At 45.4% G+C, this 17,403-nt stretch overlaps 1 protein-coding gene across 1 annotated transcript in view; it reads right to left on the bottom strand.

Moving 5' to 3' along the window:
* Nucleotides 1–1,249: 1,249 nt before the first annotated feature.
* Nucleotides 1,250–17,403, bottom strand: part of LOC132835200 (tumor necrosis factor ligand superfamily member 13-like) — a 29,766-nt gene continuing 13,612 nt past the window's right edge. Inside the window, exons 4-8 of the mRNA XM_060854565.1 lie at nucleotides 12,720–12,882; nucleotides 10,560–10,607; nucleotides 8,827–8,939; nucleotides 7,981–8,128; nucleotides 1,250–3,005 (exon numbers count right to left, since the gene is read on the bottom strand). Of these exons, the coding sequence (XP_060710548.1) occupies nucleotides 2,896–3,005; nucleotides 7,981–8,128; nucleotides 8,827–8,939; nucleotides 10,560–10,607; nucleotides 12,720–12,882 (582 nt within the window). The 3' untranslated portion in view covers nucleotides 1,250–2,895. The remainder of the gene's footprint in view (nucleotides 3,006–7,980; nucleotides 8,129–8,826; nucleotides 8,940–10,559; nucleotides 10,608–12,719; nucleotides 12,883–17,403) is intronic.

The following is a 17,403-nucleotide window of genomic DNA, read 5'->3' on the forward strand; positions in this document are numbered from 1 at the left end:
CTGGCAAGGAAAGGGGAGGGTGACTCAAATGCAGGACTTTACAATCATTGTACTCTTTGTCCAGAGCTTCCAATGGCTAGGATCACCAATTCAGTGATGGATTTACAATCAAGTATTTGTTTTCATTTGTGAAAATTAATTGGGATTGTCCATGGTGAAGATAAGGCGTTGGGGACCGGGGAAGCGAAAATCATGGAGGAGGTGGAGGGCGTGGTTGGTGTCCCAAACGTAGGCGGGGAGTTCTTGGACTAAGGGGGACAGGACCGTGTTGAGGTATGCGGAGATGAGTTCGGTGGGGCAGGAACAGGCTCCACATACCTCGACACCATGGACATCCAGTCCCTGTACACCTCCATCCCCCATCACAAAGGACTCAAAGCCCTCCGCTTCTTCCTTTCCTGCCGTACCAACCAGTACCCTTCCACTGACACCCTCCTTCGACTGACTGAACTGGTCCTCACTCTGAACAACTTCTCTTTCCAATCCTCCCAGTTCCTCCAAACCAAAGGAGTTGCCATGGGCACCTGCATGGGCCCCAGCTATACCTGCCACTTCGTAGGATATGTGGAACAGTCCATCTTCCGCAACTGCACTGGCACCACACCCCACCTTTTCCTCCGCTACATCGATGACTGTATTGGCGCTGCCTCGTGCTCCCACGAGGAGGTTGAACAGTTCATCCACTTTACCAACAACTTCCACCCCGACCTCAAATTCACCTGGACCGTCTCAGACTCCTCCCTCCCCTTCCTAGACCTTTCCATTTCTATCTCGGGCGACCGAATCAACATGGACATCTACTATAAACCGACTGACTCCCACAGCTACCTGGACTACACCTCCTCCCACCCTGCCCCCTGTAAAAACGCCTTCCCATATTCCCAATTCCTTCGTCTCCGCTGCATCTGCTCCCAGGAGGACCAGTTCCAACACCGCACAGCCCAGATGGCCTCCTTCTTCAAGGACCGCAGATTCCCCCCAGACGTGATCGACGATGCCCTCCATCGCATCTCCTCCACTTCCCGCTCCTCCGCCCTTGAGCCCCGCCCCTCCAACCGCCACCAGGACAGAACCCCACTGGTTCTCACCTACCACCCCACCAACCTCCATATACAGCGTATCATCCGCCGTCATTTCCGCCACCTCCAAACGGACCCCACCACCAGGGATATATTTCCCTCCCCTCCCCTATCAGCGTTCCGAAAAGACCGCTCCCTCCGTGACTCCCTCATCAGGTCCACACCCCCCACGAACCCAACATCCACTCCCGGCACCTTCCCCTGCAACCGCAAGAAATGCAAAACTTGCGCCCACACCTCCTCCCTTACTTCTCTCCAAGGCCCCAAGGGATCCTTCCATATCTGCCACAAATTCACCTGCACCTCCACACACATCATCTATTGCATCCGCTGCACCCGATGTGGCCTCCTCTATATTGGGGAGACAGGGCGCCTATTTGCGGAACGTTTCAGAGAACACCTCTGGGACACCTGGACTAACCAACCCAACCACCCCGTGGCTCAACACTTTAACTCCTCCTCCCACTCCACCAAGGACATGCAGGCCCTTGGACTCCTCCATCGCCAGACCATAACAACACGACAGTTGGAGGAAGAGCACCTCATCTTCTGCCTGGGGACCCTCCAACCACAAGGGATGAACTCTCAGATTTCTCCAGTTTCCTCATTTCCCCTCTCCCCACCTTGTCTCAGTCAAATCCCTCTAACTCAGCACCGCCTTCCTAAGCTGCAATCTTCTTCCTGACCTCTCTGCCCCCACCCCACTCCGGCCTATCACCTCCTTCCACCCATCGCATCTCCATCGCCCCTCTCCCAAGTCCCTCCTCCCTACCTTTTATCTTAGCCTGCTGGACACACTTTCCTCATTCCTGAAGAAGGGCTTATGCCCGAAACGTCGAATCTCCTGTTCCTTGGATGCTGCCTGACCTGCTGCGCTTTTCCAGCAACACATTTTCAGCTCTGATCTCCAGCATCTGCAGACCTCACTTTCTCCTCGAAGATTTTAACCTACTGCAAATCCTCTTGCAAGGATGCCTTCCTTGAAGAAGCTCTCTTCCTCCCTCTACAAGGATTTTTATGTTCAAGCCCTACATAAATTCAAACACAGAATTTTGTAACTCAAAAGGTAAAAATCCTATCAATTGGCACAAAAGTTGTGATCTCGGTGTTCAGGTTCTTAAGGAAACCAGAAGTTAGATAGCTGAGGTGGTTTGGAAGAGAATTCCCAAGAAATATGTGCATATAGAATGAGCCACATATCAGAAGAAGAGGAAAAGATGGTGTGTGCGGAGAGGACATCTCTGGATTTAATTTCACCATCGGCAATGGAACAGGTTGGAGGGGACTGCGTATTTCTCCCCAGTTGGGGAAATAAGGACAAAAAGGGACAAAAAAATCCAAATCACAAGAGCTGGGGGGAGCTAGCAGAGTTTGAGATGTAAAAACACAAAATGAGCTCAAAGTGCATGATGGCTGCTGTTGGGGAAGATGTCAGGTGATGGCTAGCCCCTCTGGTACAAAATTATGAGGGGCATAGATAGGATAAATAGACAAAGTTTTTTTCCCTGGGATCGGGGAGTCCAGAACTAGAGGGCAAAGGTTTAGGGTGACATGGGAAAGATATGAGAGACCTAAGGGGCAACTTTTTCACGCAGAGGGTGGTTACGTGTATGGAATGAGCTGCCAGAGGATGTGGTGGAGGCTGGTACAATTGCAACATTTAAGGGGTGTTTTGATGGGTATATGAATAGGAAGGGTTTGGAGGGATATGGGCCGGGTGCTGGCAGGTGGAGCTAGATTGGGTTGGGATATCTGGTCGGCGTGGACAGGTTGGACCGAAGGGTCTGTTTCCATGCTGTACATCTCTATGGTTAGGTCACACTTTCATCAATCCCATGAAAGTCGAATCTTTCTCCATGACAATGGTCGCAGAATTCCGAGGAATCACCAGTTCTATGATGTCCCCTTTCTGTAGCTTGTAGATACCTTCAAAAGGAGAACAGAGAAAACAAATTATCTTCAGTATAAAAACAAGATCAGTGTATTTTTCTGGGGAATTGCATAAGTGTATGAGGAAGAAGGGATAGAGGATTATGCTGGAGGAAGAACGAGAAGAGCTCGAGCAGCAAAAATGCTGGCAAGAGCATAGTTTCTTGAATGTGGAGTCACAGGTAGTTAGGGTGATGAAGAAGGTGTTTAGTATGTTTGCCTTCATTGGTCAATGTTTTGAGTTCAGGAGTTGGGATATAATGGTAGCAGCTGTACAGGACATTGGTTAGGCCACTTTTAGAATACTGTGTTTAGTTCTGGTCTCCCTGCTATGGAAAAGATGTTTTTAAACCTGAATGGAATCAGAAAAGATTTACAAGTATATTGCCACAACTGGAGGGTTTGAGCTATAGGGAGAGGCATTGATCAAGTTGGGGCTTTTCTCCCTGGAACATCGGAGGCTGAGGGGTGACGTTTATAAAGGTTTATAAAATCATGAGGGGCATGGATGGGGTGAATAGCTAAGGTCTTTTGCCCAGGCTAAAGGAGTCCAAAACTAAAGGGCATAGGTTTAAGGTGAGAGAGGAAAGATTTGAAAGGGACCGGTGGGGTGTGTAAAAACATCTGGATGGGCACATGAATTGGGAGTGTTTAGAGGGATAAGGGCCAAATGCTGGCAAATGGGACTAGTGGATGAGTTGGACAGAAGAGTCTGTTTCCATGCTGTATAACTCTGACTCTAAATGATCTGTTTATGCAAATTCTTTGAATATAAAATCTTGCTGATAGGAAAAGGAGGAATTCATTCAGCCCCATGAACCTTTCTGTCATTCCATGAGAATCATGGCAGATCTGCAGTCAAACTCCATGTACCTTCCATTGTTTTACATCCTTTATATGTATGGTTAAGAGCACCCGAACAATGTCAGATTTAAAATTAAACTACTGAGCATCAAATTACCATTTCTGAAAAAGGTTTCAATATTCTTCCATACCTTTACTGCAGAAATGTGTTCTCAAATTTTATGCTGGAAATGATTACTCTAATTCTAGTTCACTTTTTCCAAGACTAGCCAATCAAAGGAACAGTTTCTCTCTACTGATCAAATTTCACTTAAATTCCAAAGAATTGTATTCGAAAGGACACACATAAATGTGTAATTTCCATGTATGATTAAACTCTTTGCATCCAGGTATTATTCTGAGGAGTATATTCTACTGATCCTGCCCTTAGCTTTGCCCAGTATTGATCATGGTTCTCTAGATTTGATCTATATTGCCAATGAGGAAGTGCTACACTCAAGGATGTAGCAGCTTTCAGTTACAATGCCCTATCTGCCCCTCAGGGTAGGTGTAAAAATTGCTGTGGTTGTATAGTATTTCAAAAGGGAACAGTACAGTCCTGTTCAATATCTATACTCAAACCAACCTCGCTAAAAATGTCGATTATCTAGTATTTTGTTACATTTACACTAAGATTTGTAGGGTCTTTCTGTTTGCATTTCCAACATTACAATGATGATTGCTCTACCAAAAAGGCATTTCATTATTTGTAATGAATTTGATTTCTTGAGGTGGAAGAAGCTATAGAAGTGCAATCTATCTTGAAAGTCTAACATCTGAGTAAACAAGTCATTCCAAACAGGGAAGTTGAGTTAAGAGTCATTGTCTTTTGATGCCATTACTTATGTTGAAGACAAGTAATGTATTTGATCAGTTTAATAAAGAAAAAATATTTCCTCTGATAGTAGGCAATCCAGAACAGGGGATGGAGGTGATAGAAGCTTAAAATTCAAGCCAGGCCACTCAGGCAATGTCAGGAAGCAGGTTTTTCACTGAGTTGTCCATCTGATAAAGATCATTGATGCTAATGGCCTTTCAAAACTGACATTGGTAGACCTCTGTTTGGCAAGGGGGTTACATGTTACAGAACCAAAGTGGCTAGATGCTGTTACAGTGCAGATCAGGCATGATTTCATTGGACAGTCTCAAGGGGCTGAATGGCCTTATCCGTTCCTTTGTTATTGGATCAACATTTCTATTGTAAAGTTACTTCCCAAAATCGAGCAAGCAAGACTGCTTGCAATTATATAGGACTTTGGTGAGGAGTACAGTAGGCAATTAATCTCCTTGCATTAACCAAGCTTGTGTGTGAGGTGGGCCAAAAAAGGTTCATCAGACTGATTCCTGGAATGAAAGGGTTATCGTCTGAGAAGAGACTCAGTAGAATAGGCCTATATTCACTGGAGCTTGAATGAATAAGATGTGATCTCACTGAAATGTATAAAGTCCTTAGAGTGCTTGAAGGGTATATGTCAAGAAATTGTTTCCCCACCTGGAGAGTGCAGAACTGATGGAGAATGCCTTCCAGTAAGGCATTGGTCATTTAGGGTCAAGATGAGAAGAAATGTCAAATAGTTATGAATATTTTAGTTTGGAATTTTCTACTTCAGAGAGCTGTGAGTGCTCAGGCGATAAGTATATTCAGTATTGTGATTGATCGAACAATACAGCACAGGAACAGGCCCTTCAGCCCTCCAAGCCTGCGCCAACACATTTTGCCCTTTCATACGAAAATTATCTTCGCTTCGCTTACAAGATCCGTATCCCTCTATTCCCTTCCTATTCATGTCTTTGTCCAGGTGCTTCTTGAATGCTGCTTTTGTGTCTGCTTTCACCACCTCCTCTGGCAATACATTCCAGCACTCACTTTCCTTTTGTGCGAAAGACTTGCCTTGCACATCTCTTTTAAACACGCACCCCCTCCCTCCCCCACATGGCATCATAAACCTGTGTCCCCTAGTAATTGACCTCTCCATCCTGGGAAAAAGAGTGAAAAATACGAAGCTATCTATGCCATTCACACTCTTATAAACTTCTGTCAGAATGCCCCTCAACTTCCTGCGTTCTAGTGAGTTCTGGCCACAAAGGTAAACGTGATCGAAGAAGGGTGGAAGATCACCTGAGATCTTTTTGGATGGTGGAACAGGTTCAAACTGCTGAATGCCCTTTTCCTGATTTTATGCTCTTTTAATACTTCAACAACCCTGTCATAAGTATGTATTTGAGTTTTAATAGCTATCACTGTCAATGAGTATGTACTGAATTGAGTACAAGAGTCAGGATGTCGTATTGCGGCTTTATAAGACTTTGGTTAGGTCACACTTCGAGTATTGTGTTCAATTCTGGTCATCATATTACAAGTGGTGTTCTTCCTCATCTGTATGTAAGGATACCGGTGATAGTGGGTCATGATAGTAGGTTTTTGTGGCAAGTTGATGTTCATGAATCATGGTAGTGAGTTTTCTGCCACTTGGTCCAAAGTGGTGTTTATTACAGTCCTTGCAAAATATTTTGTAGACGATGTGCATTTTGCATGTTCTTTGTATAGGGTCTTTTCAGTTCATTAGCTACTGTTTAAATGTGTTGGTTGGTTTGTGGGCTCCCATGATGCCAAGAGGCCTGAGTAGTCTGGCAGTCATTTCCGAGATGTCTTTGATGTAGGGTGAAGTGGTTAGGGTTTCTGGGTGCATTTTGTCTAGATGTTTGGGTTTGTTGTTGAGAAATCAGCAGATTGTGTTTATTGGGTACCCGTTCTTCTTGAATATGCTGTATAGGTGGTTTTCTTCTGCTGTTCGTAGTTCCTTGGTGCTGCAGTGCCTCATTGAAATAATGTCCAAACGCAGCTTTGTTTGTGGGTGTTGGGATGATTACTTAACTATTTGGTCCATATGTGTGGTTTTCCTGCAGATGCTGGTTTGAAGTTCCCCATTCCTATTGTGACATCTAGGAATGGCAGTTTGGTGTTGTTTTCCTCCTCTTTTATGAGGAGGACTGCAAAGACTGTGCAGGGACTGTAATAAACATTACGTTGGACAAACAGGTAGAAAACTAGCCACCAGGATTCATGAACATCAGCTGGCCACAGAAAGAAATGACCCACTATCACTAGTATCCTTATATACAGATGAGAAAGAATACACTTTGACTGACACAACACATCCATCTTAGTACAAACCAAACAAAGGCATGCATGAGAATTCCTAGAAGCATGGCATTCCATCCAAAACTCTACCAACAAACGCATTGATTTGGACCCTATCTACCATCCTCTGAAAAAGGAACCGAAATGACATCACCAACCCAAAGAAACCTAAACACATAAATAGAAAGCGGGACAGAACACAGTGATTTACCTAGTATGGTGATGAAGCATCTGAAACCGAACCTTCCAGCTCAGGAAGCAAACTCACATCCAGAACCTCAACCTGAGCCACAAATATTTTCAAAATTCGGGTTGTTTTCTCTGGAGGCTGAGGGGAGACTTGATAGAAGTCTATAAAATTATGAGAAACGTAGGTTCTGACAGTCAACCCTATCTTTCTCAGAGTTAAAATGTCTAATACTAGGGGGCATATATTTAAGGTGAGAGGGGGAAAAGTTCAAAGGTGTTGTGAGAGTTTTATACAGAGTGGTAGGAGTCTGGAACGTGCTACTAGGGGTGGTGGTGGTGGCAGATATGAAAGGGGTGTTTAAGGGACTTTCAGATAAGCACAGGAATATGCAAGGATTGGAGGCATATGGACCAAGAGCAGGCAGGCAGGAAGTATTGGTTTAATTTGGTGTTATATTCAGCACACCATTATGGACTGAAGGGCCTATTCCTGTGCTGTACAGTTCTGTGTTCCAATAGAAGCAATTGTGAAACTAAACTTTTAACAGAGGAATCTATACACCATCAATATGGAAATTGTCACCTAATTGTTGAATTCTGAGTTTGTTAACACTATACTACTCTGAAGCTCTATTATATAGTGGCCACTTTGAAATCACAGCAGAATGTGAGCCGTGTTAGACAAAGACAGCCTGATATAATTTTCCCTCCAACAAACAGGAAGTGAAAAAAGATATTATGAACGGGAATACATCTACATTGGAATTATGGGGTGAAATAGCAGAAGAAAATACTTACCTGCACTGTAGCAGGTACTGAAAGGCTGTTCCTCAGGCATATTCTGTGTGCATCTGAGCAGGGTCTCTTCCTCTTCCTCTTTCTGCCTGTTCTGTTCCTTTCTTTTTACGACATGACCCATGACAAACGTCCGGTCCTTATACAGGACCTGGGCACAGTGTTGAAACAGCTCAGTCAGTATTGGAGGTATGACAAGCCCTCTCCCCACCATCCGACCCCATCAGGATCTCTAGTTACCTCCTCAAATGAAGGAATCACAGTGCATTCCAGATCACATCAACTTGCTAATATAAATACTTAGGACTGGAGTCCCAGGCTAATGTTCTGGGGAATGTGGGTTTGTTTGAATCTTGCCATAGCGATATGATTTTTGAAATAGAACTCAAGAAAGGTATAGACTAATGGTGACCCGTATAACCACTTTCCAGATTCTGTTTAACATGATCTGGGCTACTTGTGCCCTTTTGGAAAGGAAATCTGCCATCCTAACCTGGTCTGGCATACATGTGACTCCAGACTCTTGGTAATTCAATTGATTCTTAAGTGGAACAATCGAGGATGGGAAATAAATGCTGGCCAAGTCAGCATCTCATGAACATACTTATTAATTTTGATTCATTTAATCATATGCTAATTTTTTTCTTTCATTCAGTGCTTCATTCACTTACTCCATTCATTCATTCATTCCATCTCTGTCTCTGTCTCTCTCGCTCTCATTTCTCCTTTCCCCTCAAACCAAGTCAATATTTAGGGATCAGCTTCACCTGAGACAATGAGCTACATCCATCCCTGACCAAAGCCCCTGGCTTGAGCCTCTGGCTATTGAAAGTGCAGCCTTCTCCATACCTGAGTGTAAATAAGATAGTAACCATTCCCTTTAATGGTGATTGTACTATTGTTCTGTTCGAAGGATTGCCCGGTATATATGATCTTCTGCCAGTGAATAATGGTATTATCACCTAAAAGAAGCGTCAGGGAAGACAGAGAGACAATGCACATTATTATTCTGATAAATATTACCAGCTTTCCTCTCGTGAACTCTGTATCTTCTCCTCCTCTTTCTTTAATTACTTGGATGTCTTTCAGTGCCTTATCCACCCTTCACTGAGAAGCCAAGAAAGCAAATGGTGCAAGGCAGCTGTCGCAGCCTACCTCAATCATGTCCTTAGCCATTAACTATGCATATCCGCTGGGTAACAGGGGCAGCATCGGTCATTCTTCATCGAGAACGTTAACTCGAGACCCTTCACTCCAGGCTTGGTCTGCAGTTTTCCAGTTCTGGACTATCACTTGTCCCCCTCTCCAATCAATAAATCCAACCAACTTCTCTAGCATCAAGGAACATAGGAACAGGAGCAGGCCATTCCAACTTTTCAGTCCTGTTTTACAATTTAATAAGATTTTGGCCTATCTGTATTGCCACTCTACTCATCTCGGTTCTGAAACTCAGCTCCTTACCCAGCTAAAAATTTTCAATTGACTCTCAACCTTGACCTCTCTAGTTTTTCAGATTAGAGAGTTACAGATTTTTTTTCAAGGTTCCTTTAAATAGCATCTTCCAAACTCATGAATCTACCACCTAGAAGGACAAGGGCAGCAGATATGAGAACACACATTCTGCAAGTCATACACCATCCTGACTTGGAAATATATCACTGTTCCATTAGTGTTTCTGGGACAATATCCTGGAACTCCCTCCCTAACAGCACTCTGGGTGTCCCTACACCATACAATGCAATAGTTCAAGCAGGCAGCTCACTACCACTTTCTCAAGGCAGCTAGGGTTAAGCAATAAATGCTGGCCCAGCCAGTGACACCGACATCCTGTTGAAGGATTATCAATAAACGTGCTTCCAAACATCACTCCTAAATGGCCTGCCTCTAATTTTAAGTTCTGAATTCTCTCCACCAGATGAGTTGGTTTCTCTTTATTGACCCTATTGAACATTTTCATCAAATTCTACTAATTATCTGGTTTTAAGCTATCAACCATAGAATATTCTGAAGCTGTTGACCCTCACTTCTCCCTTACAACGTGAACCCTTCCACCTACCTTGGCCCTACTTACCACCCTCCCATTTCTCTGTCCCACTCATCCCTTGCCTCTGCTCTTTCTCTCTTCCATTCCTTGTTTGTAACCATCTCCATGTTCTTCCCCAGCCTCTCCACCTTCCTCAACCCTTCCATTCTCCAATTCCCTATTTCTCCTAATCCCTTGCCTCTGTCCTCTCACTTTCTCCCTGTCCCTCTCAATCTCCCTCCTTTGGTCAATCCCTACAACCACTCCATTCATCTCAGCGTCTCTCCCCACCTCCATTCCCATCTCCTCCCAAACCCTCCTCCTCCATCCGCCCCTCCTACATACCATCCCCTCCATCCTTTCAAGACATCAAACACCCAATCCCTTCCTAACAACTCCCTCTCAAACCCTGTAACTCTCAAACTCCTGTATATTTTATGTTTGAATACTCAGGAGTTGGAATTGCTAAGGATGATACAAGGTTCTGGAATTCTGTTCCCTGGGACTAAAGTCTCACATTTTGTTCCTATCCATTGACAATATGCCAGCCTTTACTCACCCTCTGATTGATAAGAGGTTGGTGCCAGGTGAATCAATGAGTTTCTTCCTGGAACAAATGAGAACAAGGATCAGTAACAATGATTACAGCTCAAACTCCTTCCTCAAACCCCATGGCATCACTTACAGATGGGTCAGCAAATCAACCACGTGATGAAACTGCATTCACATCCACTCCATGGCCTTGCTTCTCCCTCATTCCAGCCTGAACATTGCTAAAAAGAGAGACACATTGCGAAAGACTTGCACCTTGTGCTCATCAGGACAAATGCAAGAATGCCAAATTTTAGACAATCACAACAATGTGTACTGCAGAAGAAAAGGATGCTGATTGATTGGTAAGTTGATTGTGATGTATTGCCAGGAGAAGGCAACAGGAAACTGTGTGTTTCTTTTTCTCCTATAGTATAAACTGTTGTGACATTTTAAAATTTAGCAATCTTGCGTTTGTCCTGATGTGAGCAAAATTTTGGTCTTTTCAGCAGTAACTCCACCCTCCTCAAAGCCCCACTCAACAGATTCAAGTCTGACTGCAATTGTGCAGAACTTTGGTGCAGTCAAACCAGAAGTATTGTGTACGGTTTTGGTTCTCGTACCTAAGGAGGACATAGCAGGAATCTCAAAGAGCTTGATACTTAATAGGTGGGGTAATGATCTTCCTTACTGAGGAGTCTAGGACATAGTCTCAAATGGCTGACTTCTTGTGAGTCTGATGTGAAGAGAAATGTCATCACTTAGAGTGTTGTGAGATTTTATGATTATCTTAGGCGGTTATGAATGAAGAATGAGAGATTAATTGATTTTTTAGGAAACTAATGAAATCGTGAACAGGATTAGAAATTGAGATAGAAGTCAGCTGTGTTTCTATTGAATGGTGGAGCAACCGTTATAGACTGAATGCACAAAATTTTACCCCCATTTCTTATACACAACACTGACATCTCAGGTCACTGTGCTCCTCTGACGACTACCCCTTGTCTATTTCCCTTCCCCCACATTTATAGCTCCCACCTTTGCCCCTTTCAGTTGCCTGCACCCTAAACTTTAAAATATTCTTCGTAAATCTCTCTGCCTTCCTCTCCCTCCCTTTTCCTTTAGGAAACTCTTCAAAAACCTCCTTGTTTCACTGAAAACTTTTGGCTGCCTCTTCTAATACCTCCCTGTGTGGCTCAGTGTTAGATTTTTATTTGGAAATCGGAATTGTGAAATGATCGTTGGCAAAATCGTAGGTGCTGTATAAATGCAGATTGCTGTTCTTGTTGTAAGTCAAATGATCAGCCATGATCAAGTTGAATAGCAGCGCAATCTCAAAGGACCAGATGGCCTACTCCTGCATTAGAATGTTTCAATAAACATAGGTTGCATCAATCTGTGACTCAACTTCAACGGAAATGGCAGTTTATGCCCATTAAGAACGATAGACTATCTCCAGAGGTGAACCTTCTGTCTCAACCTGAGTAAATTCATCTGGGCAGAATTAGTTTGAGGGACAGTTTCCAATAGCAGAGGAACGTTTACTGGCAGCAAGAACATTGCTATAAGGCAGAGTGACGTATTTACTGAGTCAGCACTTTGATTTCTGTCATGTCCTTCACAACCTGAGACATTGCTGCTGCCTCCTCCCCTCCAATGCTTTATACCAGACCAAGTGGCTTTTGCAATGTTGTCAATGTGCTAATGTAGGAAGTATAGCAGCTAAATTATGCACAGCAAGGTCCCATGAGTCTATAATCTGATTTGATAAGGTTGTTTGAGGGATGAATATCAGTCTTGAGACACCTAAACCACACCCCCACTCACCCTCCATTTTAGAATAGCATCCTGGGGACCATCTGCATTCAAATGGGAGAGAGAGTCTTACTTTAATATCACACACATACTGTGGTCCCTCAGGCCTACACTCCAAGTTTCAGTTGATGCTCTGGGGAAAGGGACTTGAACCCATACCCCTGAAATTGGCACACTGTCTATGAAATTGGTACACTGCCTCTGAGATTGGTACACTGGCCCTTTAAAATTGATATACAATCTCTAAGCTGGTAAACCATCCCTCAGATTGGGAAATAGCTCCTGAGATTGCTACTTTGAGGTCAGTCAATGTCCAACCGGGGCTGAAAGGACGGTGAATGAAACGGAGACCAAATTATCTGCTTATGCTCACTTCTCTGCCTGTGCCTCAGTTTGCTCCCGGAGTCTCGTTCCACACGGAGAGTTTGTCGCTCTGGTTCCCTGTGGTGGAAATGGGCAGGATGCAGCGGGTCCCAGTGTGGAGTTGCGGGCAAGGTGTTGCTAGGTGACCTCTTGTTACCCAGTGCAGGGGAGACCTGTGGGTAGAGCCAGGGTCAGAGGGTCATTCCAAAAGAAAAACGCAAGCCAACAGACCGAGTTTGGGTCTCAATCTTTGGGAGAGTTAATCTGGAAAATGCCCAAATTGCACTGCCTCAAAGTGAGAAACTTCTCAAAATGCCACCTCCAATGACATTCCCTCCTCTTTTTGAGTCATTGATTAGTATCTGGGATTATACTTGGTCTAATCAGATCTTACCTCCAAGTCCCACTTTGACTGTAGTGTTAGCTGTGGCCTAGAGTATAGAACCTAAGCAGCAACTTTTTTAGTGCGTGGGACAAACTGCCAGAGGAAGTGGTGGAGGCTGGTACAAAGACAACATTTGAAAGACATTGGATGGATACATCTATAGGAAGAGTACAGAGCGATATGTACCAAATGCTAGCAAATGAGAATAGATTAATTTAGGATATCTGGTCAGTGTGGACCGAAGGGTCTGTTTCCATGCTATGAATCTTGCCTCTGACCTCAAGGTGTCTATGCCAGAGAACATATAATCCCAGCGGACATGCCCCAGTGTGGGAGTGAGCCCTGAGGGAGAACCGTATTGTTGGTGATGAGGCCAGTATTTGTTTCCCATCCCAATTTGCCTCTTGAGCTGAGTGGCTCACTCAGCCATTTCAGAGGGCAGTTAAGAATCAGCTACACTGTTGGGTGTCTGGACTCACATGATGGCCAGACCAGCTAGGGATGGCAGATTTCCTTCCTCACAGGACATTAGTCAGCCAGAAATTATTTATTTTACAAAAATGAACAAGTTTAATTGGGACTGTCATTGAGACCAGCTTCCAATAGCAAATTTTATGACGAGTTTAAATTTCAGGGTGTCAGGATTTGAACCCAGGTTTGCACAGCATTAACCTGAGCCACTGGAGCCCAGTGATATTATCTTTCTCATTATTTCAAAAATGTACTTTATTCATAAAAATCTTTATATACGTACATAGTTGCTAAAGCAGTTAAGTTCTGTGCAGCAGCACATGAAGAAACAATAAATATTGGTGTGATTCTATCCAAAAAAATAAACTAAAGGCATTTATTATTGTTCACGAATCTATTTACAAATATTTGAGGCATCAAGGTAACTGAACAGGCCCCCATTTAACTTGGCCAGAAAGACCCTCCAAGGGTGGTTTTTACCCACTGCATCTTGGTGGCAGCTGCCCCAAGTGTTAGTGTGCTCCTGTCATTGTCCTGGACCTTGGAATGTGCCAGTCTGCAACACTTAGTCAGGGTCAACTCCTTGCTCTGGAAGACCAACACATTTCAGGCAGGAGAAAGTGAGGACTGCAGATGCTGGAGATCAGAGCTGAAAAAATGTGTTGCTGGAAAAGTGCAGCAGGTCAGGCAACATCCAAAGGGCAGGAGAATTGATGTTTCGGGCATGAGCCCTTCTTCAGGACTGAGGAAAGTGTGTCCAGCAGGCTAAGATAAAAGGTAGGGAGGACGGACTTGGGGGAGGGGCGTTAGAAATGCAGTAGGTAGACCAAACAGCATCTTTCACCAAGGTGATGGTCTTCAAGGTGCAGTTGAAGTTTATCTCAGTGTTGGGGAACAAACGGTAGAACACAGAGTCCTGCCTCACGGAGTTGCTCGGGACAATCCTCGACAGGAACCGCTGCAGCTTCCTCCAGGCTTCCTTTACAAAGGCACATTCCAGAAGGAGATGTGTGAAAGTCTCCCCACCCTCTCAGTTGCTGCAAGAGTCTGTACATATATAGAGGATCTCACAGGTAGTGGTCTTCTCACCACCAGCCAAGTGATGGCTTGGTGCTTGTTGGAAAGTAGGCGATAAGGCATCTGCCAAATGACTTTGACAGCCTGCTCAGGGAGCACCCCGACAGGATCGAACCTCTCCTTTTCCAGCAGGGTCTAGAGGATGCTACATGCAGACTACATCCTGACAGATTTGTGGTTAAAGGTGTTTTTCTTTGTCCTTCATAGAGAGGTTTACAGGTGTGAGGCCAGTCCAATCCTTTGCAACACCAGGGACAGGTAGAACCTCAGTACGTAGTAAAATTTGGTATTTCAGTACTAAAGGTCTACGCAGACCTTGATTAGACTAGATTCCCTACTGTATGAAAACAGGCCATTCGGCCCAACAAGTCCTCACTGACCCTCCGAAGAGTAATACACCCAGACCCATTCCCTTCCATTTACCCCTAACTAATGCACCTAAACTGTGGGCAATTTAGCATGGCCAATTTACTTGACCTGCACATCTTTGGATTGTGGGAGGAAACCGGAGAACCTGGAGGAAACCCATGCAGACATGGGGACAATTTGCAAATTCCACATAGACAGTCACCCGAGGCAGCAATTGAACCCGGGTCCCTGGCATTGTGAGGGAGCAGCGCTAACCACTGAGCCACCGTGCTACCCCGTGATTAGCCACACACACAAAGGTGGCTATCAGGATGAGGTGACGTTGGGTACGTTCTTTCACCCTTTAGCCAGAACTTTGCACATGGTGTCCCTGCAGACACTGTCCATCTTACCCCTTTAGATGAAGTGGAAATGGGTGTGACTCCAATGGGGACTAGTACAGCATCCAAGGAGCAGCGAAATCGACGTTTCGGGCAAAAGCCCTTCATCAGGAATAAAGGCAGTGAGCCTGAAACGTGGAGAGATATGCTAGAGGAGGGTGGGGGTGGGGAGAAAGTAGCATAGAGTACAATGGGTGAGTGGGGGAGGGGATGGAGATGATAGGTCAGGGAGGATAGGGTGGAGTGGATAGGTGGAAAAGGAGGTAGGCAGGTAGGACAAGTCATGGAGACAGTGCTGAGCTGGAAGTTTGGAATTAGGGTGAGGTGGGGGAAGGGGAAATGAGTAAACTGTTGAAGTCCACATTGATGCCCTGGGGTTGAAGTGTTCCGAGGTAGAATGAGACGTTCTTCCTCCAGGCGTCTGGTGGTGAGGGAGCAGCGGTGAAGGAGGCCCAGGACCTCCATGTCCTTGGCAGAGCGGGAGGGGGATTTGAGATGTTCGGCCACGGGGCAGTGTGGTTGATTGGTGCGGGTGTCCCGGAGATATTCCCTAAAGCGCTCTGCTAGGAGGCGCCCAGTCTCCCCAATGTAGAGGAGACCGCATTGGGAGCAACGGAGACAAATGATATTGGTGGATATGCAGATAAAACTTTGATGGGTGTGGAAGGCTCCTTTAGGGCCTTGGATGGAGGTGAGGGAGGAGGTGTGGGCGCAGGTTTTACAGTTCCTGCCGTGGCAGGGGAAAGTGCCAGGATGGGAGGGTGGGTTGTAGGGGTGGCGTGGACCTGACCAGGTAGTCACAGAGGGAACGGTCTTTGCGGAAGGCGGAAAGGGGTGGGGAGGGAAATATATCCGTGGTGGTGGGGTCTTTTTGGAAGTGGCGGAAATGTCGGTGGATGATTTGGTTTATGCAAAGGTTTGTAGGGTGAAAAGTGAGCACCAGGTGCGTTCTGTTCTTGTTACGGTTGGAGGGGTGAGGCTGAGGGCAGAGATGCGGGATGTGGACTAGATGCGTTGGAGGGCATCTTTAACCACGTGGGAAGGGAAATTGCGGTCTCTAAAGAAGGAGGCCATCTGGTGTGTTCTGTGGTGGAACTGGTACTCCTGGGAGCAAATAAGGCGGAGGTGGAGGAATTGGGAATATGGGATGGCATTTTTGCAAGAGGTAGGGTGGGAAGAGGTGTAATCCAGGTAGCTGTGGGAGTTGGTGGGTTTGTAAAAAATGTCAGTGTCAAGTCGGTTGTCATTAATGGAGATGGAGAGGTCCAGGAAGGGAGGTGTCAGAGATGGTTCAGGTAAATTTAAGGTCAGGGTGGAATGTGTTGGTGAAGTTGATGAATTGCTCGACCTCCTCGCGCCAATACAGTCATCAATGTAGCGGAGGAAGAGGTGGGGAGTGGTGCCGGTGTAATTCCGGAAGATCAACTGTTCTACGTCGCCACCAAAGAGACAGGCATAGCTGGGGCCCATACATGTGCCCATGGCTACCCCTTTGGTCTGGAGGAAGTGGGAGGATTCAAAGGAGAAATTGTTAAGGATGAGGACCCGTTCGGCCAAATGAACGAGTGTGTCAGTGGAAGGGTACTGTTGGGGACATCTGGAGAGGAAACAAACAGACGTCCCCAATAGTACCCTTCCACTGACACTCATTCGTTTGGTTAAACTGGTCCTCACCCTTAACAATTTCTCCCTTGAATCCTCCCACTTCCACCAGACCAAAGGGGTAGCCCTGAGCACATGTATGGGCCCCAGCTATGCCTGTCTCTTTGGTGGCTACGTAGAACAGTTGATCTTCCGTAATTACACCGGCACCACTCCCCACCTCTTCCTCCGCTACATTGATGACTGCATTGGCGCCACCTCATGCTCCCGCGAGGAGGTCGAACAATTCATCAACTTCACCAACACATTCCACCCTGACCTTAAATTTACCTAAACCATCTCTGACACCTCCCTTCCTGGACCTTTCCATCTCCATTAAAGACGACCGACTTGACGCTGACATTTTTTAC

This window comes from Hemiscyllium ocellatum, chromosome 44 (assembly GCF_020745735.1).
Source record: "Hemiscyllium ocellatum isolate sHemOce1 chromosome 44, sHemOce1.pat.X.cur, whole genome shotgun sequence".
Taxonomy (NCBI): Eukaryota; Metazoa; Chordata; class Chondrichthyes; order Orectolobiformes; family Hemiscylliidae; genus Hemiscyllium; species Hemiscyllium ocellatum.